Genomic DNA, 25,677 nt, shown 5'->3' on the forward strand with positions numbered 1-25,677 from the left:
GCAATAAACACGATTCTGATTCTGACTCTGATTCTGAAACCCCCAGGAGCATTTATTAATGGATTACCAACTTTTAAAAATGCATAATTACCAAATAGACCTGCCAATGCTATTTTTCACAACCTGGCAACCCAACATCAGTTGTTATTCTTGCTTATAACTGATCTATAAAGCATTTTAAACTATTGATAAAGCCATTAGGTTCAGCCCATAAGAAAGTGGTATCAAAAATGATTTGCACTTGAACTATTTTTGGTATTTGAAAAAAATTATTTTCACCATTAACATATCTGCTAAATGTTCACTTTTTATTGTATTATCTTTTATATTTTTTTATATTTATATTGCACTATCTCTTTTTTTATTGTATTATATTTTATATTTTTTATATTCATATTGCACTATCTCTTTTTTTATTGTATTATATTTTATATTTTTTATATTTATATTGCACTATCTCTTTTTTATTGTATTATCTTTTATATTTTTTTATATTTATTTTATATTTTTTATATTTATATTGCACTATCTCTTTTTTTATTGTATTATCTTTTATATATTTGTATATATTTATATTGCACTATCTCTTTTTTTATTGTATTATATTTTATATATTCTTTTATATTTATATTGCACTATCTCTCTTTTTTTATTGTATTATCTTATCATTAGCAACTATGTGATTTATCACAATCTAATTTCGTTGTACTACACAATGACAATAAAGGGCTTGAATCTTGAATCTTGAATCTGCCTGTGCTTTTTGCACGTCATTGGCACATTTTGCAAGTGAATGTAAATCAATATGTAGGCTGAATGCCATGAGGAGGACATGCTGTAGTTATTACAGCAGTAGACCGTTAGAGGAGCAGGTGAAGGGCGGAGGGAGGACGGAGGGATGCTGTCGCTTTAAGAAGTTGTTGCATGGAGAAGCTGGTGATTTTCCACTCAAACTGATATTAACGCGCACCAGCTCTAGAAACAATGGTCTCACAGAAACATAGATTAAATTGTTTCACTCAGCGTTAACAACGTAGTCGACACAAACAAGGAACAACTGGCTGCTAAGTAAAAACGAGGACAGGTAATTCATCTGCATCTTCTTTACGTATATTAAGTATAGTAAATGATGTTTTTTTATTCTAAGATATAATAAGATTAGTAGCTTCCGCTTTTAAGATGTCTCTTTTTTTAAGATTTTTTAAAAACATGTGGAATTTGCTACTGTATTTTGATGTTTAACATCTGTTTCCTTTTATTCTCTTGATATAAACAGAACCACATTTTGCTCTCTTTTCTCTTTGACATGATGTTTTGTCCTAATTATTCCCATAATAGAAAAGGCTGGCGTTTTAACCTCGCTTTAAAAAAAAAAAAAAAAAAAGCAAATATTGTTCGGGTTATATAAAATAAAAACACTCAGATGTGGCCTTTGAACCCTGTTTCCTGTGTTTATAGCTGATAAGAGACCCTGGTTCTTGGCTCTCTCTTTCATCATTTTTGTGAAGGTTTGCAATGGTGCGTTCAGGCGCAGCCCCGACTTCACAGTGACATGTGATGTGTGTGATGTGTGTGAGTGTGAGTGGGGGGGGGGGGGGGGGGTGAAATGTGTTTATTGTCTCCTTGCAGACTCCAGGTGCAGCTTCACCCTCCACACCCACAAGTCATCCACTGAATAAATCTATGGATGAGTGAATTGTGCACAGTTTAGAGGAGAGTCTGCTGAACTAGGTCTGATGAACGAAGACATTTCATAGCTTATATCTTGTGCCTATAGTGGCACATATACTTCTTTGGTCTCAACCCTGTCCAGTGTATCATTGATTGATGTGTGTAACCCCAATCCACAATCATTTTACCTACTACTTATTGGGAAAATGTGACTTTCTGAGTTAGTGATTTAAAAGCTTGTATCCATGTTTCAACATATACATTTACCTTTAGACAAAGTTTTTTTCTGCTAAATTAAGAGATAATACAGTTTTATTGTCTTTCTTGTGCTGTGGTTTTCTAGATTCAGGTAATATTTCTACTCAAACACAACACAAAAACACTCACATGCACATAAATCTGTTCCTCATTTGCAAGATATCTTGTGGGGCGGTCCCTAACATAATTTTTTTGGGCTTCGAAGCTTCGGTGAGATATGAATATCATGGCGATGGTTTCAAAGCTTCGAAGCATTTCGCGTCAGCCCTATAGATATCTTATCACCACAATGGTAAAGCTAAAAACTCAGATTGAATCTTAGAAGGCGAGTCACAATGAAACCAAAACAGAAACTGTAGTTTGAAGCTGGAAGCGTTTTTTGCAATCTGCACAATAACAGACTCCTTTTCACAGGCTTTCTGTGAGCTATGAGTAATGAACAAACATCACAAGGTTTTCACTTTTTTTTTTTTTTTTTTTGTTTGATTTCATGAGATGACCCACATAAAACAGGTTTTCTTTCAGCTGCAAGCATCTACCTTCAAAATACAAATCCTGTGGTCTCTCGCACAATAGCTTAGACGGCGTCTGTCAAAGGTTACATAACCAAAAATAGTATACAGAGCATGACACCGACCAAAATATGACGGATTATGGCGTCATGAAAAGCTAAGAGGTGTCAAAGGTGTGTGTGTGTGTGTGCGGCGTTTAAACGACAGCTCGTCATGAGCTGATCCTTGTCCCCCATTTAACTGTGCAAATCCTTCAGAGAAATTCATCAGTTTTTAATTGACTCTTGCATGCCAGTCTTTGTCCGGCAATTGTGAGCTCTCGGAGCAGTGAGTGGTATCTAAACAGACTCACTGACAGAGCAGCGAGAGAGAGACATATTACCTTATTAGGAGCTGTTATAGGCTGATACTGTACTTGTTTACATTTCACAGATAACCAACCGCATGTCATGAAAGAATGGAGGGTTAGTGATTGGAAATGGCCAGCATGCCGGGAATTATCACAGCGTACGTGGGAATAAAAATAGTTTTCACACAAAGATGCAAAGATGGGAGTGGCGTGGGGATGTTATGAGGGGCTCTTGTTGTGAAACACATGTTTTAGTGCTGTTTGAAAAAAAAGAAAGGCTTTAAATCTCTCAGTGCTGCCTTCAGTTCATCCATTTGTACAAGATCATAATTCATGGCCAACCCCCCCCCAGTGTTGGACCAGCCTCTGAATTGTCCTCTGTGTCTACCAACATGAATAAGAAGTGTGTGCGTGTGTGTATGTGCGTGTGACACATACTCACTCCCCACCCCTGGGCTGTGTGTACGTTTGTGGGCAGGCAGTAGTGGGAAGTGGAAATTTACAGTCTCCCACGTTGGTACCTGAGTTGTCTGTCACAGCGAGGCTGCGTCCAATCTCCACTTTGGATTTAATTGTCTTTAGCCAAGGGGGCGGGCCCTGCTGTCAGCTCCACTTCTTGTGACCCGTGTCGGCATAAAGGCATTCAGTACAGAGGAATGGTGACAGCTGAGAGAGAGGAACTCTATACATAGTCGCAGCCATGAAGGAAATGTAAGTTTTTCTTAAAACTGCTTTGTTTGAAAAGAGATTTGATTTTTTCCAGGGTTTGCATGTGTTAAGTTTTTCTGCATGAATGGACTTAATGAAAAGAGGCGTAATGCTTGTGGATAATGTAGGAGTCTATTAAAAGGTTGGATGAATAGAGAAAGAAAAAAATAGAGATTTTAATTGTTGTCTTTTGTGGATTCACAGGATTTGACATCAGTGAGGATTTAAGCAGTAATAATATTGTTTTGTTTTTTTAAATGGTTAAGGAATTTGTAGTCAAGTATGTCTGGTTTAAATCCCAAGGACAGTTTGTATTAAGTCTTATCTGATGGGCAGACAGCCTCTTAACACCATGCAGGCAGGTGAAAGCATACGCTAAGCAGACGAAGGGGAAAAAAGGGGGAAAAAGAGATAAAAAAGAGAGGGAGAAAGAAACAGGATGAGAAAACAGAGCGGGCAAGAACTGATCCAGTTATGTAAGGAGGTCTGAGAATGGAAAGCGGTTCAAGTTGACTTGTCATGCGTAACAGGAAGAGAGAAATCCTAGAAAATGATGGGACACACAGTGTGCACACACAGGGGGGAATGGAGGGGTTATTGTTCGGGCGTTGATTGAGTGAAGAGACACTCAGGAGGAATGTGAGCGGTGAGAAGGAACCTTCTTCCTAATGTTGGTAGCCATTCCTGAGAGGGGACATGCTGTCCATTTTTAAATCTCCCATAGTTTTATACTTTGTTTCAACAAGGACAAAACTCTGCTTCATGCTTTGGACACTTTCTTGTACAATTTGTTCTTTTATCTGAGTTTCGACAAATAACATATTTATTTTTGGGCCCGCAGGAGTTAAGCGAAGTATTTGATATTCTCTTAAAAGAAGAGAAAACTTTTCCCACTTGTATTACAATTAATTATAGCTTTGTTATTGTCCCTCTTTTTTTTTCTTTATCATATGCCAGCTAGCAGCTTAAATCAGAGTCTTCTTGGCACGTCTCACGCAGTTATTCCTGTCCTATTAGGGTTTCTTTTCTCCTCTTTGGCTCACGCGGGGAAATATGATACCTCGGTCAGTATGAACAAAACCCGTCTTTCTTGGAAATGCGGTATACAGTGTAAACACTCAAGTGAACCTAATCCGTTATATCGTCTTGAGAGCAGCCAGGGCTTTGGGAATGCGGGGGGGGGGGTTCTTCGTCTCTAAATTTGGCTTACGGAGTTGGACTTGTTGCTGATACGGTAGCATGGGAGAAAGCTAAGAGAAAACTTTCCTCCAGGGTCAGACGAGGTCTTAAAGGCGCGTATCGGGTCCAAACATTCCCTTCCTTTTCCTTCAGTGACAATGTGCCCCCTGCTGAGCAGAAAAATACACCCTGGGACTCAGAGGAAAGTGGGGAAACAGCTAATCAAAATGGGAATGTGCACATGCTGTCGCCAAGGTGGTTGTCTTGCAGTTTGGGTGATTTTATTGCTATGTTTAACAATGTTTTTCTTATATATATATATATTGATTGGTTGATTGAATGATTGAGACGGATAAAGAAACGTAGTTGGATGTTCCTTGTTAAATGTCTATTGTGATGCACATCACCTCCCCAAACAGTCTCCAGTCCCAATGACCTCCGTGCATCAGTCGTTCAGATTAGCAAGATTAACAACATAGTACTGTGTCTATCATGGGCTCAGTAGTTACACAGCACGCTGTAGCGCAATCAGGAGACAGCATTATCTCCTTAATGCTCCTCCCGATCTGTGTCTTATCCCACTCACCTCTGTCTCTCTTTGTCTTTGTCTCTCTCCATCTCGTCCTTTTTCCGATTTGCCATCCACAGCATGGCACAAAAAGAAAAACTCCAATGCTTGAAGGACTTCCACAAGGACACCCTGAAACCTTCACCGGGGAAGAGCCCAGGCACGCGGCCCGAGGACGAGGCCGAAGGCAAGGCTCCTCAGAGGGAGAAGTGGGCTAGTAAGCTCGACTTTGTCCTGTCCGTGGCCGGAGGCTTCGTTGGATTAGGAAACGTCTGGCGTTTCCCTTACCTTTGTTATAAAAATGGTGGAGGTAGGCAGAAGATACATTTAGCTAAAACATCGTAGCTGGTGATCGTTGCTAGAAGATGTCTTACCTCCTGTATCCGTCCCCTCCAGGTGCGTTTCTCATCCCTTACTTCATCTTCCTGTTCGGGGGTGGCCTGCCTGTGTTCTTCCTGGAGGTTGCGCTGGGCCAGTACACCTCTGAAGGAGGGATCACCTGCTGGGCCAAGATCTGCCCCATCTTCACTGGTCAGTCCAAGCACATAAAAACATTGCACACATTCACGCATACAGATACAGAAATAAGAGACTCTGCATCACAGCACAAATCACCCCCGACAAGATCATTTAATATTTAACGCTAAGTAAAAGCCTCATTTGCTCAAACGAGAATCCTGCCCTGATTTTTTTGCCTGTTTCAGTCCAGTATTCATCATTATGTTCTGCTGAAATTGGAATTGGACCAGTCTTCCTTCATTAGGCTACTTAGTGTTAAGTAAACAACATTACACAGCACAGTAAAGCAGGAATATTGAGTGTCATAGAGGGTGAATGATATTAATATACTTTAATTCTACATACCTGCGAACACACACATTTACTGAAACATAAATATACCAACACCACATGCTTGGAGTCATCCTTGGATTGCAGGTTTTGTGAGTGATAAGTTCTTGGTTGCCGTGGAAACAGACCAGCAAAAGAAACATCAAGTTGCCTAGCGATGGGAACAGTCTCATGCAGCAGGTCTGCATGAAAACATAATATTTTTTGTTGACAATGTGTTTTCTCTTAGCTTATGGGTTGTTATGATTACTGTGTGTCTCCTGTGACTGTGTTGTCAGGGTCGGGTCTCTTGACCTGAGATCACCAATTAGCCACTCATACGTTAAAACACTCAAGGGCCACTCATTGCTCTTCGGTGCTTTCCTCTACCCTTGAGTGACAGCTGTAGACAGGCACTGAGGCACCGCACCTTCAGCAGCTGCCGTGACGCTCTCACTCATGTTCACACACGGGACGTGACTTGAAAAAAAGAGGATGCTGTGCTTTCACCGGATCTCTAGCAGCTGCCGATGGTCTCCGCTATTCAAGGAGCGCTGAGGCTGCTGTCTGTCCATCTGGCGCGGCGTCTGGCACGGCAGAGAAAGTCCACAAGTGGCCACAAAACTGGCCAATCACAAACCTCCCCATTGTTCACCCCTCCCTCCCCCTAGCCTTCACGTGTTTTTATCACACGGTGAAATTCATGACTTTACTCCCTGCGCTCCAGCACGCAGTCGAATGCACACACACACACACACACACACACACACACCTGTCACAGCATTGACTTGTCTATCAGTTTGCATTTGGTATGTGGGAACGAGGCGGTGGGGGCAACAGAGATGATGAGTTTAAAAATACTCTTGAGCAGTGGAGTGGACCGGGGATTTCTGTGTCCAGGTTCGTGACAAAGTCATCTAAAAATAGCGTTAAAACACTAAGGACATTATAACAGTAGATAGCAGATTCAGGCTCGGGAAGTTTTCCCCGTCTTTGAGTCAGTTGTTATTTACGTTTGTGACAGCCTGCTTTCAAAGTTGTTAAGCCGCAATCTGCACCTCACACAAAGTCTTCATTTAAAGAGTTATTTATCTGCCCTCTCTGGCTGAAAGTTGCAACTCTGCCCAGTACCACTGATGGGTGTGTTTGGGTGTGGTCAGAAGTACACCGGGGAGCTTGAGAGTTCCCAGGAAGAGTGCCGGGTTGTTGATGCAAATTTTTGTAGTGGCTAAACGGTGGAACCCAACTCAATTTGCATCTGGTTCCCTCTCATCAGCGTCGTTTTTGGTCATAGCAAGCAGCTTTTTTAAGCTTAAAATGCTCTTAAAACCCACTGACAGACAGAGTTGGCGAGTAGCTGGTGAACATAGTGGAGCATTGAGCAGCTAAAGAGGCTGATATTTCCCTCAAGAGTTGGTGGAGACCAAAAACAGAGCTAAAAGAGAGCGAATATTGCACTCAAGTGACCAGAAACATAACAAATGCTTAATAACAACTCTGTCTTGGATGATATCTTTAGCTGGAAATCTGCCTTCTTTCCTCCTCGTCTCCAGGTATTGGCTATGCCTCTGTTGTGATCGTATCTCTACTGAACGTCTACTACATCGTGATCTTGGCATGGGGACTCTACTACCTGTTTCAGTGCTTTCAGCCGGAGCTCCCCTGGGCAAAATGCAATCAGCCCTGGAACACAGAATACTGTATAGAGGACACAGTCCGCAGGAACAAGACCCTATGGCTGGCAGCCAACATTACCAACTTCACCTCCCCCGTCACCGAGTTCTGGGAGTGAGTATTCAATGACAGCACAAACACACACACGCACGCACACACACTGACTCACACTCATACGTGAATATACTGAAGTAACATTGGCTCTTTATCTTGCTTGCATAAATGTGTTTGAACAGGCACAATCCCTACAAAAGGCACAGTTTACTTTTAGTTCTCTTGTCAGTTTATCTATTTGTGCAGCACCTTTCACACATTAAATGCAGCTCCTCGAAGTTTGACTTTAGTCGCCTTTTTCGTGCCCATTTGCTTTGTTACATGTTTGAATTTGCCCTAACTCATCAGTGAACGGCTCCAAACTGAAAATGTTTATGCAGCATTAGACACTTAAATGTTAAAGCCTCAAAGCTTTTCCAAATAGTCATCTTACCATTTTAGCATAGGCAGACTTTGGACAGGCACAGAAAGGCCAAGTCATGTGTCTGTTTGGTTTCCACTTTTACTGTCCCTATCATAGTCTAGAGGTGTCACAGGATCTACTTCCTTGTTTGTATTTGAAAATGATAATCTCTTCTGTTTCCACAAACTGCCATTAACCCCTTCTTTGCCTCTGTATCCTCCGCAGACGCAATGTGCTGAGCATCTCCGACGGGATTGAGGACGTCGGGGAGCTGAAGTGGGACCTGGCCCTGTGTCTCCTAGCAGTGTGGGTTATATGCTTCTTCTGCATCTGGAAGGGAGTCAAGTCCACTGGGAAAGTGAGTGCTGAGGCGTAGACACATCCTGTACTTATTGTGTTGCCTGGTTGCTGTTTGGCCTTTACTTTTTTTTTTTTTACCCTGACAAGTCAGTAACAAAACACTGTTGCTCTGAGAAAGGCCACATGCTTGGAAAGCAGTTAATTTGGTTGATTTAGAGACACAAGCCTCCGCGCTGTCATGGAAGTTTTTTGTTGGCCAGACTCACTGCCGGCTGTAAACAGTTGACTGCCGCTCCTTAGACCTCTCTCTGTTTCTGTAAGCGGAACAGAAACTGGGCCAGAGCCAACAGGAGGAGCTCTGTGTGGAAAATTTTGAACTCTAAGGACTACTTGTGGGTTTAGCTCCATGTATAATGCAAGATGTTGTGATTACTGTGCATGAAAATGATCAATCTTTAACTAGAGAGCAATTCAGAAAGTGAGAAGCCTTTATGCAGTATTAATGTACTGCTTCATCCCCTCAACCTCAAACCCTCATCATGACTTCATGGCCTACTTGTTCTATTTGAAAATACTTGGGAAATTAGAGGGGAATTGTTGTCAGATAACTAGAACAATCTTTCTTTTGTCCTGCAGTTGGAAAAACACGAGTTAGAAATGAGAAGGAAGTTGTGTTTATCCCATTATATCTCCAGGGTGATGAGTCATAATCTATAAGAGTTGCTCGGTATTTTGGCAAATAATTCCATCGTTCTGCCCATAGGTGGTCTACATCACAGCAACTTTCCCATTTGTGATGCTGATCGTGCTGCTGGTGCGTGGAGTGACCCTGCCGGGGGCATCTGAAGGGATCAAATTCTACCTTTACCCTAACCTGACCCGCCTACAAGACCCAGAGGTAGGATCAAAAACTCTTCTTCTCTCCCCTTCATATCTTTAACATTTCTGTCTCCAGGTATTTAAGGAATAGTTTGACATTTTAAGAAAATACACTTATTTGCTTTCTCGCTGACATTTAGGTGAGGAGATAGATACCACTCTCATGTCCGTACGTGCACCTCTAAAGCTCGCTAATTAACACATTATATCTTGTTTGTTTAATATGTACAAACAAAGTGTAAAAATGTGCAGAATTTGTTACCTTCTGACAGAGCCAAGCTAACTGTTTCCCCCTGTTTCCAGTCTTTATGCTAAGCTAAACTAACTGGCTGCTGCCTGTCGCTCCATATTTAACAGACGGATATTGAAGTGGCTTCTCATCTAACTCTCAATATCTGAACCACTGTAATGTAGTGGAAGATATTTTTTTTCTTTTTTTTTTTTTTTTGTTATGTAACTCGATTACATAATTTCTCATGAGTGATTTAGATTAACATCAAAACCAAGCTGACGTCTCGGTTGACTAGCCCACATGTGTCCTGTGCAAAAGCTGAGTTGAAATAAATAATATTTGACTATGCCTCACAGAGTGCACGATGCTCATGAGCTGTCAGATCAAATTACTGACATTACACCACTGCCAAGTGTATATTTAATTAGCTGTTTTTTATATTTGTTGAAGCTTTGCTAATGTGGAAATTGTGGTGACTGTTATTGCATTATAGCTTTATTTGATTAATAGTATCATTATTTTCATATTAGCAATGGATCACATTACTACCTATGTGTGAAAGGGGTTGCTCGTAGTGATGAACCCACAGGGAGCTCTATAGCATCTTTAAGCTTATGGTTTCTGCTAAAACTTTGCTGTTTTAGTTCCGTCTCACCGCTCTCATCTGTGGTGGGCAGCTGATTTCAGTGAAAAATCTCTAAAAACCCACTGACTGTACACTACCTGCTCCTCAGCACCTCAGACAGACACAATTAGTGACTAGCTGGTGAACAAAGTGGAGCATTTAGCAGCTAAAGAGGCAGATATTTAACTTCAGGGGTTGGTGGAAACCAAAGACAGAGCTAAAAGTAGAGTAAATATTGTACTCACATTCATGTTCCCCGTCTGCTAGATATCCAAATAAGGTTGACCTCATCTATTCTGGAAAACACTATGAAAGTCACCGTTTCCTCTGTCTCCTCAGGTGTGGATTGATGCAGGAACCCAGATTTTCTTCTCCTACGCCATTTGCCTGGGAGCCATGACGTCACTGGGGAGCTACAACAAATACAAATACAACTGCTACAGGTGAGTTGTGTTTCCGCTGGGGGGGAGAGTGGGACTTTAGTAGTGACAGCAACTCGTGTCAGAGACGGTTGCGTGAAAAAGAAAATGGGAACTTCGGTTCCGCTTGTGTTCATTAACAACCTCCATGACATATGTGTGACATAGGGACTGTTTGCTGCTGGGAGGCCTCAACAGCGGTACCAGTTTTGTGTCTGGCTTCGCAATATTTTCCGTCCTGGGCTTCATGGCACAAGAACAAGGGGTGGACATTGCCACTGTGGCAGAGTCAGGTACGAGGGTCCAAGGTGATGGCAGCAGTGATGGTGGGCGCTGTTGCCAAAAAAAAAAGACAATTGGAAACTTATCAAAAAAGTCAAGTTTCGGAAACGATGATGCTGAAATGTAGAAGTATCGGCAATTGCACACTCCTTGAATTAAAGCCCCAAAGAAACAGAATTGTTACTTCAGTGTGAAATCTCTTGCACCTTTTCGGAGGACAGATCACACGGCATTGGTGCTGCGTGTTTTAGCTACACAATGAACTGCGGTGTTAAAGAGCTCCTCATCATTGCTACAAGTGTTCAATGGCACCAGGTGTCCTCATGTCCCTCATTCAACTTTCAAGTCATGTCTTTTAGTAGCTTTACATCTTTTTGACCAGGGGACATTGCTAAGAAGATTGGCACCGTACTGTATGTACTCTACTGTTATGTGCACTGGCACCCTGAGGTGATATTTCTTCTGTAAGCCCAGTTCTGTTAACAAGCTGTGGACCTCCTGAGGTGGACGCCACCGGTTCTGTTTCTGCCTTCCTTTTTTACTCTATGTGGACTTTGAAGGAGATGCATCTTCTTTCAGCATGCTCGCTCTGTTCAGTTTCAAATTAAACTTTTTGCTTTCTTTAAGACTGCAACTTGAATATAATCTTGTGAAATCAAACTATAATTATTGTATAACAATGGCAGTAATTATAATGTGATGGCATGTTAGTGTGTTACATACAAGATATTCCATCATATATGAAAACACAGAACCAAAATTCATGAATATTTTTCATGCAGAAATAACTTGCATTTTACTCAGCTGATCGTGTGACTGCTGACTTTGTGTTTCATGCTCTTGTTATACCTTGTTGGTTAATGGTTAATTGCTTTGCTACGATCCTCATCTGCTTTGTTTAGATTAGATTAGATTCCATTTTATTGTCATTGCTCACATTAAGTACCAGAAATGCAGATTAGCATTTTACCAGATAGTGCAAACAGTAGCAAAAGCGCATATAGAGTTATATGTGACATGTACAGTTTGAACCTAATGAATAGTATGTGCGGTAGAAGGGTCTGGGTATGTCATGTGCAGTATAAACAGTAGGATGTTATGTAACATGTACAGTGTAAAAGAACAGGGTTGTTGGTATTTCCTGGAAGTTAACACATACAGAACATTGGAGCATGAAAAAACACCCTAAGGGGAATTTTATTTCCCTATAGCAACTCAACACATAGAGCCAACTTGGAATAAACACTTTACAGTTAACGTCATCCCATGTCTTTCAATTCTTGGACATATTAGATCATATTTCCTGTAGATTATTGGCAGCGCCAGACCCCGCTCAGCCTCTCTAGCTCAATCTTTACATTATTTTTCTAATCCCCCTATGTCGTCCAAGCTGAAATCAGATAGAAATATTAAGTCTGTCCTCCTCCCCTTCTCCCCGTCCCCTTTTTGTTCTCCCTCCAGGTCCCGGCTTGGCCTTCATCGCCTACCCTAAAGCTGTGTCCATGATGCCGATGCCAACCCTCTGGGCAATCCTCTTCTTTATCATGCTGCTGCTTCTGGGCCTCGACAGCCAGGTCAGTATTTTTCACAATCACTGAAGCTATGTACAGAACGGTTAGTTGCCCATTTAGTACACACAGACACCTTCCAGGTCCCATGGGTTAGTTGGCTCAGCCCTAATGTGTAAAACACATTTAGTGCCTCTCTGATCCACATCTAGCGTCTCCAAGGTATCAGATAACTGACAGACAAGAAAAGCAGCCTGTTCCCACAAAGGCATTTTACTATCGCACTCAACCGCACCACTGTGTGAGATTTATAGTCCTTTTAATGCCCCTGTAAGACCACAAATTAAGATTTTAGAAGTTGATAGCCGTTAAAGGCCAAACATTTAGTTAGTAGAAGTCATTATAATAGCTTGCATGCAATCCATCTAGCTTTGATAGCAGGCAGAGCTTTGATTAAGACAAGATAATCTACGTAGACAAAACACAAGTGTGCGCCCGAGGGATTCGCCGGTCATATCAAATTTCCTGCCTCCAAGTGTAATTCTACACCGGTGCTAACTCAGTCCTGCACATGGCCAGCTACTCGTCTCAGCCAACTGTGAGATCAGGCCGACTCTAAATTTGAGTACATGTAAATACTCATGGGGCTATTTCCATGAGAGAAATGTTGCCAGATACTGTATAGTGTGTGTGGGTGCGTTTCTTGACCATAAAATTCACGCAGATTTGTAGTCCTGAATGCTATATATTGTTAACATCGCTCACACATACATGCCACTGTTATGTAAGGGGTTTTTGTTTGGTTTTCGCGCAACAAAGAAGTACATTCTTTGTGAATAGGAACAATTTCATAATTTTGTTTTGACATTATGAGGCAATGAGGAGACACAGGGGAGCAAGAGGCAGACACAGACGGAGAGACAGTGTTGTTTTGTTTCTGTGGTGTCTTGGTAGCAACAAACCAGAGAGCAGCCCTGGTTAAAGTCTCATTACTGCTCAACAAAGACAGCTCTCATTCTCTAATGACTGGTTTGTACAGTAGAGCTGCATGCACACAGATTTGTTTGTACTCTGAGAACTTAATAGTTGGTTTTGTCCCCACAGTTTGTCGAAGTGGAAGGACAGATCACCTCCATCGTGGATCTATATCCGGCCTATCTCAGGAAGGGTTACCGACGGGAGATCTTTATAGCCATTATGTGTTTCATGAGCTATCTCCTGGGACTCGCCATGGTAACGAAAGTAAGTTCACCAACAGTCACTTCACTGGAGCCTCTGCGCTCTCTCTCCTACTGCTTATCCTGTTTAGAATAGGAAAAGAGAGGCAGTGTAGTCGGATCAGCGGCAGAGATAACGCCACAGACTTTCCACTTGCCTGTCGGCTGCCTCATTGTTACGACCAAATATGGCTTCCTACCACATTCGCCACTCACATCCTGCGTGTCTGAATGGAACAATTCGGAATGCCGTTTTCCGTTTAGCAGTTAACCGCGCTTCAATGGCGTCTCAGCACCTGTTGAACTCTGCTTCTATTGGTAGGGTGCCAGCATTCTTGTGCTCTCAACACCCCCTCACCCACTCGGCTTTAATACCCCCCCTTCTATCTCTGTGACTTTCTTTCGCTCCACACACATCAGAGAGGTAATTAATGTGGCTTTCCTTCTTTTCTTTTTTCCAGGGTGGCATGTATGTGTTCCAGCTCTTTGACTACTATGCAGCCAGTGGTGTGTGCCTTTTGTGGGTTGCATTCTTTGAATGCATCGCTGTAGCCTGGGTTTATGGTAAGTAGAAACGACTCGATGTGAGATAGGTTTCTGTAACGTGTGTCGTTTTTCAGAGTAATGATCCTGAAGGGTTGAGGAAAAAAAAGCACAAATGATCTCTTTGGTGGTAAACAAAGGTGTCCTTGTGGTTCTTCCCACATCAGTAGTAAATAACTTTAACTGCATGCAGGGGCGTGGTGAGGGGGGTGGGGATGGTGTTGGTCCCCCCGCTAGATTGTGATTGGCTATCCAGGGTTGCCTCCCACCAGATTATGTCTTACTATTATTAATGATGAGAGAACATTTAACCTAATGAAAAAAACCTAATTGGAATGAAAACAATGCTGCATCTTCCAATAATAAACTATTATTGTGAAGCCATCTGATTCTATTAACTGCAATAAATCATATAGTGCAACCACTATATGTATACTTTTGTGACTGTGAGGCTAGTATTTTTCCCTCAATAAATTCCCAGGACTCAGGTTAAGGGGCTCAGAACAACCCTGATATTTAATTTCTTATTCCTACCCTTAACTACAGCTTCCAACTGGTCTCCACCCCCTAACTCTGTATCACCGCTTCAACATTCACAGGCAATAACGCCATGACAGGAATAACCCCCATATCTGAACAATGCTGTCAATCCAGGCAATTATAAGAGGTTAACACAACACAAGTTCAGTCAATTGTCCCTTTAGTTTTTATCAGGAAAAGCTCTTTATGGTCCTTTAAAATATAAACTCATAATGTTCTCATGGAGATTTAGCCTGAGCGGTAAACAAAGTATTCTTCACTTAATAAACATTCCCTCAATAACCCAAAAATACTTTTTATAAGTGACCCAGTTCCATGATCTTCTCCAAGTACACAGTCCCAGACTTAAGTCTATTCAGGCAAGAAGCAAATATTGTTGATACATAAATAGATCCATCTTAAATCCAAGGCTTCAGTGTCCCTGGCCTTCAGGATTACAGATATAAACAAAAACAAAGTGCTGCTTGGCACGTCACGTAAATTGTGGGAGAATGTTCACGTTGCTTATCTACACAATGTTTGCTAACTTTTTTTTAACTTTAAATGTTGCTTATGTAGTCATCAGTATGTAATGTTATCAATTTCAGGGGCTTTAACAGATTAACAAATGAAGAAAGAAGAATTTCTGCTACAGTCTTCTCAAATATTTCTTGTGAAATACTGACGAGTTTTACCTTTAGAGGGGAACATCACTCTTTGGTTGACATGAAATATATCACAAGTCAAAAAAGTTGGGAACAAGTGTCCTAGACCTTTGGAAACTTTTTTTTATATAAATTGCTGTTATAGATGCTATTGTAGCAGCATCATAAAGGACCTTAATGGTGATGTTAAAGATGTTAAAAAGAAACTAAAAACAGAATAAAAGAACATATTGTTATAGAACATACACACACCCTAAACAATGCAATAAAACACATAGTTCACGACAATAAACTCTGAGGAAAGATAAGTGATTACCCAGTAAGCTAGTTATACCTGACAAAGCCGAGGCTGTTTATACTATAACAGTATATGGTACATGACCCAGTGGAAATGCTGCAGTTCAAGGCAGACACCCGAGATAAGGGGCTATAAACCTGCTCATTTCTCAAGGCAGACATGAAGGTCATTCTGCAATAACAAGCAATAACACATGAACAGTACAGACTGCTGATATCTTATATACAAAATATATGCTAGCACTCATGTTATTCTTTGCTCTCTTTGTGTTGGATAGGAGTGGATAATTTCTACGATGGCGTTGAGGATATGATTGGCTACAGACCAAACGCTTGGATGAAATGGAGCTGGACCGTAATCACTCCTGTCCTCTGCATGGTGAGAGACGAGCGGCAGCTTTCGGAGCGCCACTTTATTGTGTTGGACGAGATATTGTTGACGATGTGACAAATGTTGATAGTTCGAACTGCCAAGGTCGCAGAGAGCTTGTACAACGTGTACTAAAGGAAGCATGTGTTTGTTTCCCAGGGCTGCTTTGTCTTCTCCCTGGTGAAGTACAAGCCCTTGACCTATAACAAGGTGTACGAGTACCCTGACTGGGCCATCGGTCTGGGCTGGTGTTTGGCCCTGTCCTCCATGATCTGCATCCCCATGGTGATGGTCATCAAGATCTTACAGTCTGAGGGACCCCTGATCGAGGTGAGCTCAATCTTTTAGTGCTTTTAAAAGAGATAGTTTGAAATTTACGGAAATGTGCTTATTCGCTTTCTTGCTGAGTTAGATGATATCACTCTTATACCTGTACGCTAAATATGAAGCTTGAGCCAGGAGCAGGCCCCCAGGAAGTGCGCCGGTCGATGATCCGGACTTTCTTAGTGGCCAAACGGTGGTACTGCAACTTCCGTGTCAGTCACGTGATGCCGTTGGGCCCAAAAATACTTTTTCCCATAGACTTACATTGGGAAAGAGATGCTTTAACTCAGCGGATAATTTTTTGAGGTGAATCAACTTCCAAGTATGAACACACTAATAGCCCTTATTTAAAAAATTAAGTTTTTAAAGTTGTAAAATGCACTAATAGCTGAATCCAGAGTTATTTCCCTTCCTCCGTTCATGTGAGTGAGACCCAGACCGAGTCATGTGACCGAGCGGACGCTACTGCGCATGTCCCAGTTGCCCAAGATCCGGGTACTTTTCCAGACGGAAGTCGAGCCATTTAGGCTTCATGCGCCAATGAGCAACTCTCATAGGAATGACCTGGGCCCTGCCTCCAACGTTGTATCCAGTTCTCTTCATACATCCATGCTACCAGAAGCTCTAAAGCTCACTAATTAACACTCTATATCTTGTCTGTTTAATCGCTAAAGTGTAAAAGAGTCACATGAGCGACTATGACCGCTGAAGGCGTCAGTAGGCTAGTTTTTGGTAGCATTGCTAGCTTGTCTACATGTAGCTTCTGTAGAAGAAGGTAAACAGTGAAGAGAAGCACGTAACACAACTGTCCTTAGAAAATTAGCTGGGAAAAAACATTTTATTAAACCTGCCATGTGTCTTTAGCTAACGTTAGTTAACATCCAATGTCTAAAGAAATATTAAATAATGAAGAGGGCACAGCTCAATGACACTGTAAATATTAGAAAACATAATTTTCTGTCATCTATTCCAACTGAAATGTGTCCATTGTGCTGCTTAAAACAATAAAAACTCAGCAGCCGGTAGTGAACATGCTAGTAGATCAGCAAGCAGTAGTGCTAGCTAGGCCACCCTCGTTGTTCACATGACCCTCGCCTTGCAGGTTGTCGCGGCAAAGAACGTATATTGCCAAGAAGTGAAAGTCAATTGTTCGTTCCATTGCATCATCAGCGCCCAGCAGCAAAACTACACTTCCGCCGTTCTGGACTGAAAGCTGCTATCGGATGCCAGTAAAACGTCCGCTTAAAAAGTGCCGTACAAAAGTAAAACAAAATCATTTCTTTTCCATCAGCGTATTCTATGGAAATGGCCTGCGTTGAACAATAAAATATAAATATAATAAACGTTTTCAGTCCAAAACGGTGGCAGCGGCTGTAGTTTCGTCATCTCTTTGCTTCCCCAGTATACTCTTTGGTCGCGGTCCATCCATCCGTCTCCTCTTGTTGTTACCATGAGGTTGCCAGGCAACCAGGATAGCTGTTTCCCCTTGCTTCCAGTCTTTATGCTAAGCTAAGCTAAGCTAAGGTCCCCTGGCTGTGGCTTCATATCCTCTCATATCAGGTCTTGGCAAGAGCAATTTTAAATCAACATGGCTTGAATTTTTTGTACATGCACAAATACAGATGTGATACAAGTTGAATTACAATGTTTCCATTTGATATTTGATAGCTGTCACGTTGAGCCTTAAACTGCCTCAGTTTGTGATGATCATTAGTCTAATCGCTCGTCTCCTTCCCTCAGAGGATCAAAGCTGTGGCAGCCCCGGCGAAGTCAGGCGTGAGCTCTCGCCCGAAAGAGTACAACGTGAAGGGCAGCGAGCTGACACAGCCCCTGGACCCAAACGGGAACAATGGCTTGAACAAGCCCACCCACACCATTGTAGAAACAATGATGTGAGCGCTCTCTGTGAGAGGAATAAGATTGATGTGCTTTCTGTGTTATTATCTGCTAACTTTGATAATGGTAGGTTTACATCGTCCAATATATACGTTAGAGATACTCTGGTTTGATTTCTACGAAGAGAGTTATATATTACTGTTGTAATGTTTTTTTTTTCTCTTGTAATTTTTTTTTTATTTTTTACTATATCGATATTGTTGATGTTACAATTGTTGTTGCTGTAGTTGGCACTGATCTCAGTTTAGGCAGTATTTTGAGATAGAAAATGTTCAATGTTTACTACCTTTCTGTTGATTCCGGAGAAGAGATGAGGAATTTGCTATTTTGGTGTAATAGAAAGAAAAAGATGAAATTCTCACTTCACATAAATTCAGTAAACTAAACGAGTAATTAACCGCGTAAAAAGATAGAAGACGTCTAAATACCCTGTCGTGATTGTGGCAGTCTCGTTGCCCAAGCTAACTTCTAGTATCTTGTTGTTGTTGTTCATCCCTGCAGTGAAAATGAATGTACCTCCGCTAGCGGCGGAAGTGAGCCACCCACGTCTCTCAGAGTAAAAATCCATAACATGTTAAGTGGCAATATGCAGTGTATAGAGTTAATCTAGCGTGACATCCTTTAAGTTGAACAAGGCCTTGGCCAAATACTGTGAGAAATGCATTCAGAAGATCCATCCTCAAAAACAGAGACAACATAATAAAAAAGAAAAACAGCTAAGAAAGGGGAAGTAAGGAGAAAAGGGAAGTGGCATTTTTTGAGTATTTGTACATAGCCTGTGTGACTACTATAGTCAGTCCCAGTGCATTTATTGAAACCTCTCTTTGCACTTTATATGTCGTTTCACCTTTATTGTAGTATTTGTTTTTATTGTTGCAAGGTATTTGGAGTTGCATTTGCAACACAGTTCAGGAGGAAATATTTTTAGCTTCTAACTTTTTGATATTGTAAACTTTGATATACAGTATCTAGTTGTCTCCATGCTAAGACAATGACAAAATAGGGTAGAAATCTGACATCAAATTATTCTCAGCAGAATCTGTGAGAACTTCACTTTAAAAGTAAAAACATTACTTCCTGACAGCTCTCTCCATTGTGCTCATTACAGTAGCAGACGCGCTCTGCATAACTACCACTGGATTCTAGTTTCTAATGTTCGGTTTAGGCATTTGTACTGTAGAATTTGAATTGTTTGTAAATCACATATGCCTTTTTGTAACAATTTTATACTGTACATCATACGATCACTGATTAATTAATTTTACTGAAAACTCAGCAGTTTGTTTTCTAAATATCGATTACATTGTGAGCCAGGATTACATTTTTCAGTGTGCAATGTTCATTGAAGCAATGGCATTCTCTGCTCGCTCAAAATGCACCATCAAATTTAAAATAATGTTCAATAATGCATCAACTTGCACAGTTGGATACGACATCTGAAGCATGTGCAGGAGCCACCACAGTACCGTGCTGCTTTGTCTGTTAAAATCTTGGAGATTCAAGTGTACCAAAGTATTTTTGTCTCACAGTTGTCCCCTTTGAGATGCACATTGCATCTTTTCTATATAGATTACAAATAAACATCTTTTTCTTTGGATTTTGTGTCTTAAGAATTCTTTTATTCTCTAAATGTGAACTACTCTGAAGCATTTTCATTCCTGCAAAATGGAGAAATGTCCATCCATACATCTGACAGCAATATATTCATTACCATTAATATGTGTTGGATATCTAAATTTTGAGGCTGTGACAATTATTAAAGGTACAGTGTAGGTTTTGGCGACATCTAGTGGTGTGGTTGCAGATTGCAACCAATTAAGTACCTCTCCGCTCTCTCCTCCCTTTCCAAGACTGCGGCCGCCGAGTGCAAAACCATGGTAACGCCATTTGCCGTGCGGCTCACGTTAACGCAGTTTCACAAGCGTGTCGGAGAACTACGATGGCCTTCAGGTAACGTAAAAACACAAAAGGCTCTCTCTAGAGCCAGTGTATGGTTGTCCATTCTGGGCTACTGTAGAAACATAGTGCAGCAACATGGCGGACTATGCAAAGGGGAAACTCTCCCTATGTAGATATGAAGGACTCATTCTAAGCTAACGAAAACACAACTATTCTTAGTTTCAGGTGATTATACACTAATGAAAACATAGGTATATTATACTCCATTTCCCCCAAAAAACTGCACACTGTTCCTTTAAAAGACCGTATTGACATGTAAAAAACTCTATAATGCAGCCCGTGATTGACAGTGTAATTTCTTTGTATGAATCCGGTACCAATAACATACTTACCAGTTCCTCCTGGTGCTTAACTGTAGGTACAGTGGCAGAAAACAAGACCAACAATGGAGTAACAAATTGGACATTTTAGAGGAAGCACTTACATTATAGTGAATCCAAACAACACCAACTGGCTAAACTGCTGTGCAGTGGACTGGAGTTTAACCTCTTAAGTTGCTCTACACCCAAAAATGTTTGACAATCCCATCATTATTCCAAGATTCATTCCCCTTTTCTTCACATTTTCTACCCTAAAAATACATTACTGTACCCAACATTGGTGAGTACCCCAGTCGTCATTTTGGGAGGGTAATCCATTTATTTTATATTATTCTATAATCTTTTCATCTGAGTTTTGAGAGATTTTCCCAAAGCCCCCCTTGTTACCTCACTATACACCTGTAGTTTTGGAAGCATATCATAACTATGAAATATGTTATATCAGTGGTGTTAATGTCATTTTCCCCAAAATTCAGTTTTGTTTCCCAATATGTATCCAGTATTTACAAAAATAAATGTTCCTCTAAAACTCCCTTGTTCCTGATAGTTTTATATTCTTCCATTGTACCTACATTTAAGTACCAGTAGGAACCAGTAAGCATTTTATTAGTACCTAAATCATTCAGCAAAATGACACTGTAAATTGTGTTCTGTATAGTTACAGACATGTAACTATAAAAACCATGACTGAATATTGGAAGAGTTTCTGCTAAAAGGAGATCTAGCATTGCACAGATGATTTAGAGACTGCATTTCAGCGTTCTCAATATCATGTTATCTGTCTTCATAGACATACAGTCCCTGCAGGAATGATGCTAAGCCGGATATCATTGCAGTTCTTAACTTTCAAGATGACTTAATTACAAGCACTTGGCGTTGATGTGTGTGCACAGCCTCTAGTCTCTGGTTTAGAGGAGGCTGTTACGTATCATTTTACCCACTAATCCAACACTGCTTTGATTCCATTGATGTGATCATGTGCTGCTGCTCCCCCCTGCCAACCTTCATCAATACTGTTTATTTTGAGGAAGTGCTACGAATCACAATACATTTTGATTCCACCCCTGAAATAGCTATCTTTAAAAGGTCCTCCATTGAGCAGATGACACCGATGCCACGACGACTCCCACCTCTGACGGCTCATTGACACTTGGCCTAATTTTCCAGGGTGACCGTCCCACCATTAATCTAACGCCCCCCAGCAGGTGGGAACTGCATTGACATCTCACCCACAAGGATGGCACTGGCTTATTTGGACATGTCTCTGGTGTCTCACTGTCCAGCCTATAAGCCCTCAAGGCACTGAACCCCCAAAGACTTTAATTCATGTTACCTGGAGATGATCAACAGGATTGCCAGAGAGCAGGAGGAAGCACAGAGTCCAGATGCTTCATGGAAATGGGACAGCACTTGTTGAAATCATGTTACCTGGGTTTGCAGGTGCATTTCTGTAAAGAAATAAGAAGAATAAGAGGCTCATATTTAGTGCTTGAAGCTCACTTTCTGAACATAAAATGCATTTCTTTAAAGTAAAATCTAGTGAAAACAAATGATCTTATTCATACCTTCATAAGAAACCAAATTTGTTCTTCCCAGTTCTTTTTTTAAATTTTTTTAAAAGGATTTTGGATTTAAACAATAAGAGTGGACAAAAGGACATTTGGCCCTTTCGTTGATGAGCGACACCATCAACTACACTGAAAACTGTGTCCCAAATCCAAACTACATACTATACTGATTTGGTTGACATCCGGCATTGCACATATTGTATCATGTCCTGTTAGTATAAAATGGTAAAGTATGTTTTTTTTATTTCTTAAGAGCTAAAACAGTATGAAACTTTTATGCAATAGCCTACATACATTATTGTACGATATATGGACATGACCTCGATCCTTTTTACGTTATCGACTTATCGCACGATATATGGACATGACCTCGATCATTTTTGCTGACCTCGATCTTGCCTGTTGTGTTGACATGCGTGTTTGTTCACATGGGAGTGTCATCAACATTTTAGCCGACATGATGCCAGAATGAACTGCTGGGTTTTCCCTACTATTATAAGACTCTGGCATTGTGCAGGCATTTTTTTTTTTTTTTAACATTGTTACATTTTAGTTATTTTTTTGGTTAGGTGGTTTTATTTTATGTTTTATTTAGAACATTTAAAAAAAAAGTTCACATTCCAATGTCTGAAAATCTTGAATTGACATTCATCGCTCTTTTAAAGGGTGTAGCTTACTTGCATTATTATATGGTTATATTATCATTACATCAGTGGCATAAAATGACAATAATATTGTTCATCGCAATTATTTCTGGGGCAATATATTACAACAACAAAAGTAGTTATGGTGACAGACCTACATACAGGATCGCGGTTCAGTGAGGCTGTATTTGGGCACAGAAGTCATGTTAGCTAAATGCTAACATTTGCATGCTAACACTCTCACAATGACCATGTTAACATGCTGATGTTAAGCATGTATAATGTTTACATCTTCAACAATGTAGTTTAGTGTGTTAGCATGCTAACATTTGCTAATTAGTACTAAACAAAGTGCAGCTGAGGCTGATGGGAATGTCATTAGCTCTGCAGGTATTTGGGCATAAAACAAAGTATTGGACACATTAGATATTGACCGGATATGCTGCTAGATGAAGTCACCAAAGTTGTTCAAATTCATTTTGAGTTAAACATGAATGTCGGATCTAAATTTCACAGCAATCCGTCAAATAGTTGAGACATTTCGGTCTGGGTCAAAGTGGTGACACATTGCATCACACCTAAGTGTTGACGCAAAGGAGGGGGGAGAGCCAAATTGAACCACACACTGTTGAGAAACCAACCAACTATGGTTTCATGAACTTTATTCTCATAAAAAGAAATACATTTCTTAGTTTATAATAAATTAAATAACAAAAATAAAATCATATCCAATAAATCTTTCAAGTCCCTTTGAAACGATTCCTGACGTACTCAGGGAGGATGTGGAAATCAACCAAACAACGTGCAGCCACATTCAGTATCACAGTTTACATGAAGATACTATACTGTATGTGCATGTACTGTAAATAAAAATAAAGCACTGCAAACCCATGATACATTAAATAAAAATACAATACATTAAATTAATACAAAACCTTAAAAATAGGACATTTAATATAAGACATGAGTCGGAAATCGGATTGAAAAAAAAAATGCCGCACCATGGATTAATCAGTTTGCGCTAAACGGGGCAACTATCTCACAACATCTTCACATCAGCCAACACATGAAACGTAACATGTTTCTTATTTCCAGCTGGATCAGCAGGCCAGATTTGTTACACAATAGCTTTATAAAAACACAACGTTGTGATAAAAAAGGGGGGAGGGCACTCTCACAAAGATCCTGTTGGAGTAAACAGAGATTACCCAAGTACTGTTTCGTTATAACGGGAGAGCTACTTTCTTTCTGAGGACGAACCTTATGCATGCTTAACATGCTCATAGACATCGGTAGGAAAAAACAGCTACTGCAGAGAGGAACATCAATCCAGTCAGATGTGGAGTGAAAACAAGAAAATCATTCAAAACTGAAAATTGAAAGGCATTTCATCCTCCTGCTTGGGGAAAGGATGTAGTTCGCTTAAGGAAGCAATCAGTGATGGACCACAACCCATAAGTCATTCTGGTGTAATGGCACATGCAGAGATTCACACAGTGAAACGTGAAATAAAGTGAAAGGGAGTTTTGAACTAATAGAACGTGAAATGTGCAAATGCTGTGTTGGAAAGAAACGTGTGCAGAATGTGAAACAATATCTCTGTGGCTGAGTCATCAGACAGGAACATTAAAAAAACAAAAAACATTATATCTCTCAACAACGGTGGAGTCTCTCTGGAAGCATTCAGAACCTTTCAGTCAAAGGACGCCCACGTTAAAACAGAAAGGGTAGAGTGTCTTCACAAGCATTCCTGGTATCAACATGTAAGGGGCTTTAAAATACAGCTAATGATACTTGGAAAAGTAGCGGAAAGCATTCTGTCTATTTGGAGGCACTGTCCCTTCTGTAGGGCGGGCACTGTGGGGGAGAGACTGGAAACGAGGGCAGTGAGCCAAGTTGTGGCTGAAATAACTTAAATAAGCCCAATGTGCCTTGGACCTTGAGTCCACTAAAACCCTGCGTGCGTGTGTGTGTTTTATATACATGTAAAGAATTGCATGTGTGTGCAATAAAAGTAAAGATGTTCTTTTCGATGGAAGCTCATTAAAGCAAAATATAGTAAATTTATGCAGTGCATGTGTGTCTCCAGAGCTGAGGCGTGTGTGTTGACATCCTGGCTCAGTCAGAAGCTATGACTCCCCTTGTTATATAACCCTGCATGTGGCTTTGCCTCCGGAGAGGAAAGGGGGGGTGGGGCGAGGGGCTGCCCTGAAGCCAGAGCCGCCTGTGAACTGCATCATGTGAACACGGTGACTAAAACTGGCAGCAGTGAACACATGCACTTTGTGAGTGGCTGTTTTCTGTGAAGATGCTCTGTGTGAGTGAGGAGGTCCGTCTGAGAAGTACCTTGTGACAAACCGTGCATGACCTTTTGTGTGTGTGTGAGTGTGGTCCCGCTGTTTCAAAACAGCTAGCGTCTTATCTTTGTGGTCACAGGGCGATGCTGTTGGTCCTGTGCTCCTGGAAGCAGAACAGTGAGTTTGAGGGTTCGTCACAGTCGTCGGGCAGCCCGGTGTCTGCTGCTGCCAGCGGATTCCTGCTAATGACCAAGTCCAGGCCGTCTCCTGCCTCTATAATTAGGGGCACAGTTAGACAACAGTCCAAGTCCCTGGTCCGGACACGGTTCACCTGCAAGATTAGAGTCAAATAAATCACTCGTCATGCTACTACATTCACATTTATTTAAAAGGCATAGTTTGACATTGGGGGAAATTTGATTATTGCTTTATTGGTGAGTTTAATTTAGGTGTAAGTGGGAAAAACAGAATAAAGATGACTGGCTGTGGGCCTGAATCAGTTTAGAAACGGTTTAGCTGACCCACACTGTGAGGATAAAGAGACAATAAAATAACATAAAGACAAACGGAGAAACAATAATAGAATAAAATAATAAACAACAAACCTAT

The 25,677-nt window shown here is 40.9% G+C and overlaps 2 protein-coding genes across 8 annotated transcripts in view; one reads left to right on the forward strand and one right to left on the reverse strand.

Moving 5' to 3' along the window:
* The first annotated feature begins 926 nt into the window (after positions 1-926).
* On the forward strand, positions 927-19,877 carry LOC119489344 (sodium- and chloride-dependent taurine transporter-like). Of its 2 annotated transcripts, none has more exons than XM_037771649.1 (14): positions 927-1,084; positions 5,326-5,555; positions 5,642-5,776; positions 7,627-7,861; positions 8,430-8,562; positions 9,268-9,402; positions 10,580-10,683; positions 10,828-10,952; positions 12,403-12,515; positions 13,554-13,691; positions 14,128-14,230; positions 15,969-16,069; positions 16,220-16,390; positions 18,125-19,877. In XM_037771649.1, the coding sequence occupies exons 2-14, from the start codon at positions 5,327-5,329 to the stop codon at positions 18,278-18,280; spliced, it is 1,878 nt and encodes a 625-aa protein (XP_037627577.1). In that variant the 5' UTR covers positions 927-1,084; position 5,326; the 3' UTR covers positions 18,281-19,877. The 2 variants fall into 2 exon arrangements, with proteins under 2 accessions (XP_037627577.1, XP_037627576.1); XM_037771648.1 differs by lacking the exon at positions 927-1,084 and adding an exon at positions 3,310-3,501.
* Positions 19,878-23,399: 3,522 nt separating this feature from the next.
* The window catches only part of LOC119490219 (glutamate receptor-interacting protein 2-like), a 36,978-nt gene continuing 34,700 nt past the window's right edge, over positions 23,400-25,677 (reverse strand). For all 6 annotated transcript variants that reach the window (XM_037773462.1, XM_037773461.1, XM_037773464.1 and 3 more), the window contains one exon: positions 23,400-25,399. In XM_037773462.1, the coding sequence (XP_037629390.1) occupies positions 25,202-25,399 (198 nt within the window). In that variant the 3' untranslated portion in view covers positions 23,400-25,201. The remainder of the gene's footprint in view (positions 25,400-25,677) is intronic.

This window comes from Sebastes umbrosus, chromosome 6 (genome assembly GCF_015220745.1).
Source record: "Sebastes umbrosus isolate fSebUmb1 chromosome 6, fSebUmb1.pri, whole genome shotgun sequence".
Taxonomy (NCBI): Eukaryota; Metazoa; Chordata; class Actinopteri; order Perciformes; family Sebastidae; genus Sebastes; species Sebastes umbrosus.

Bases quoted from the DNA above. Each gene is read 5' to 3' on its own strand.
- LOC119489344 (XM_037771648.1), top strand. The intron at 10,684-10,827 runs GTGAGTTGTGTT...TGTGTGACATAG, and splicing joins TACAAATACAACTGCTACAG to GGACTGTTTGCTGCTGGGAG. The intron at 13,692-14,127 runs GTAAGTTCACCA...TCTTTTTTCCAG, and splicing joins GACTCGCCATGGTAACGAAA to GGTGGCATGTATGTGTTCCA.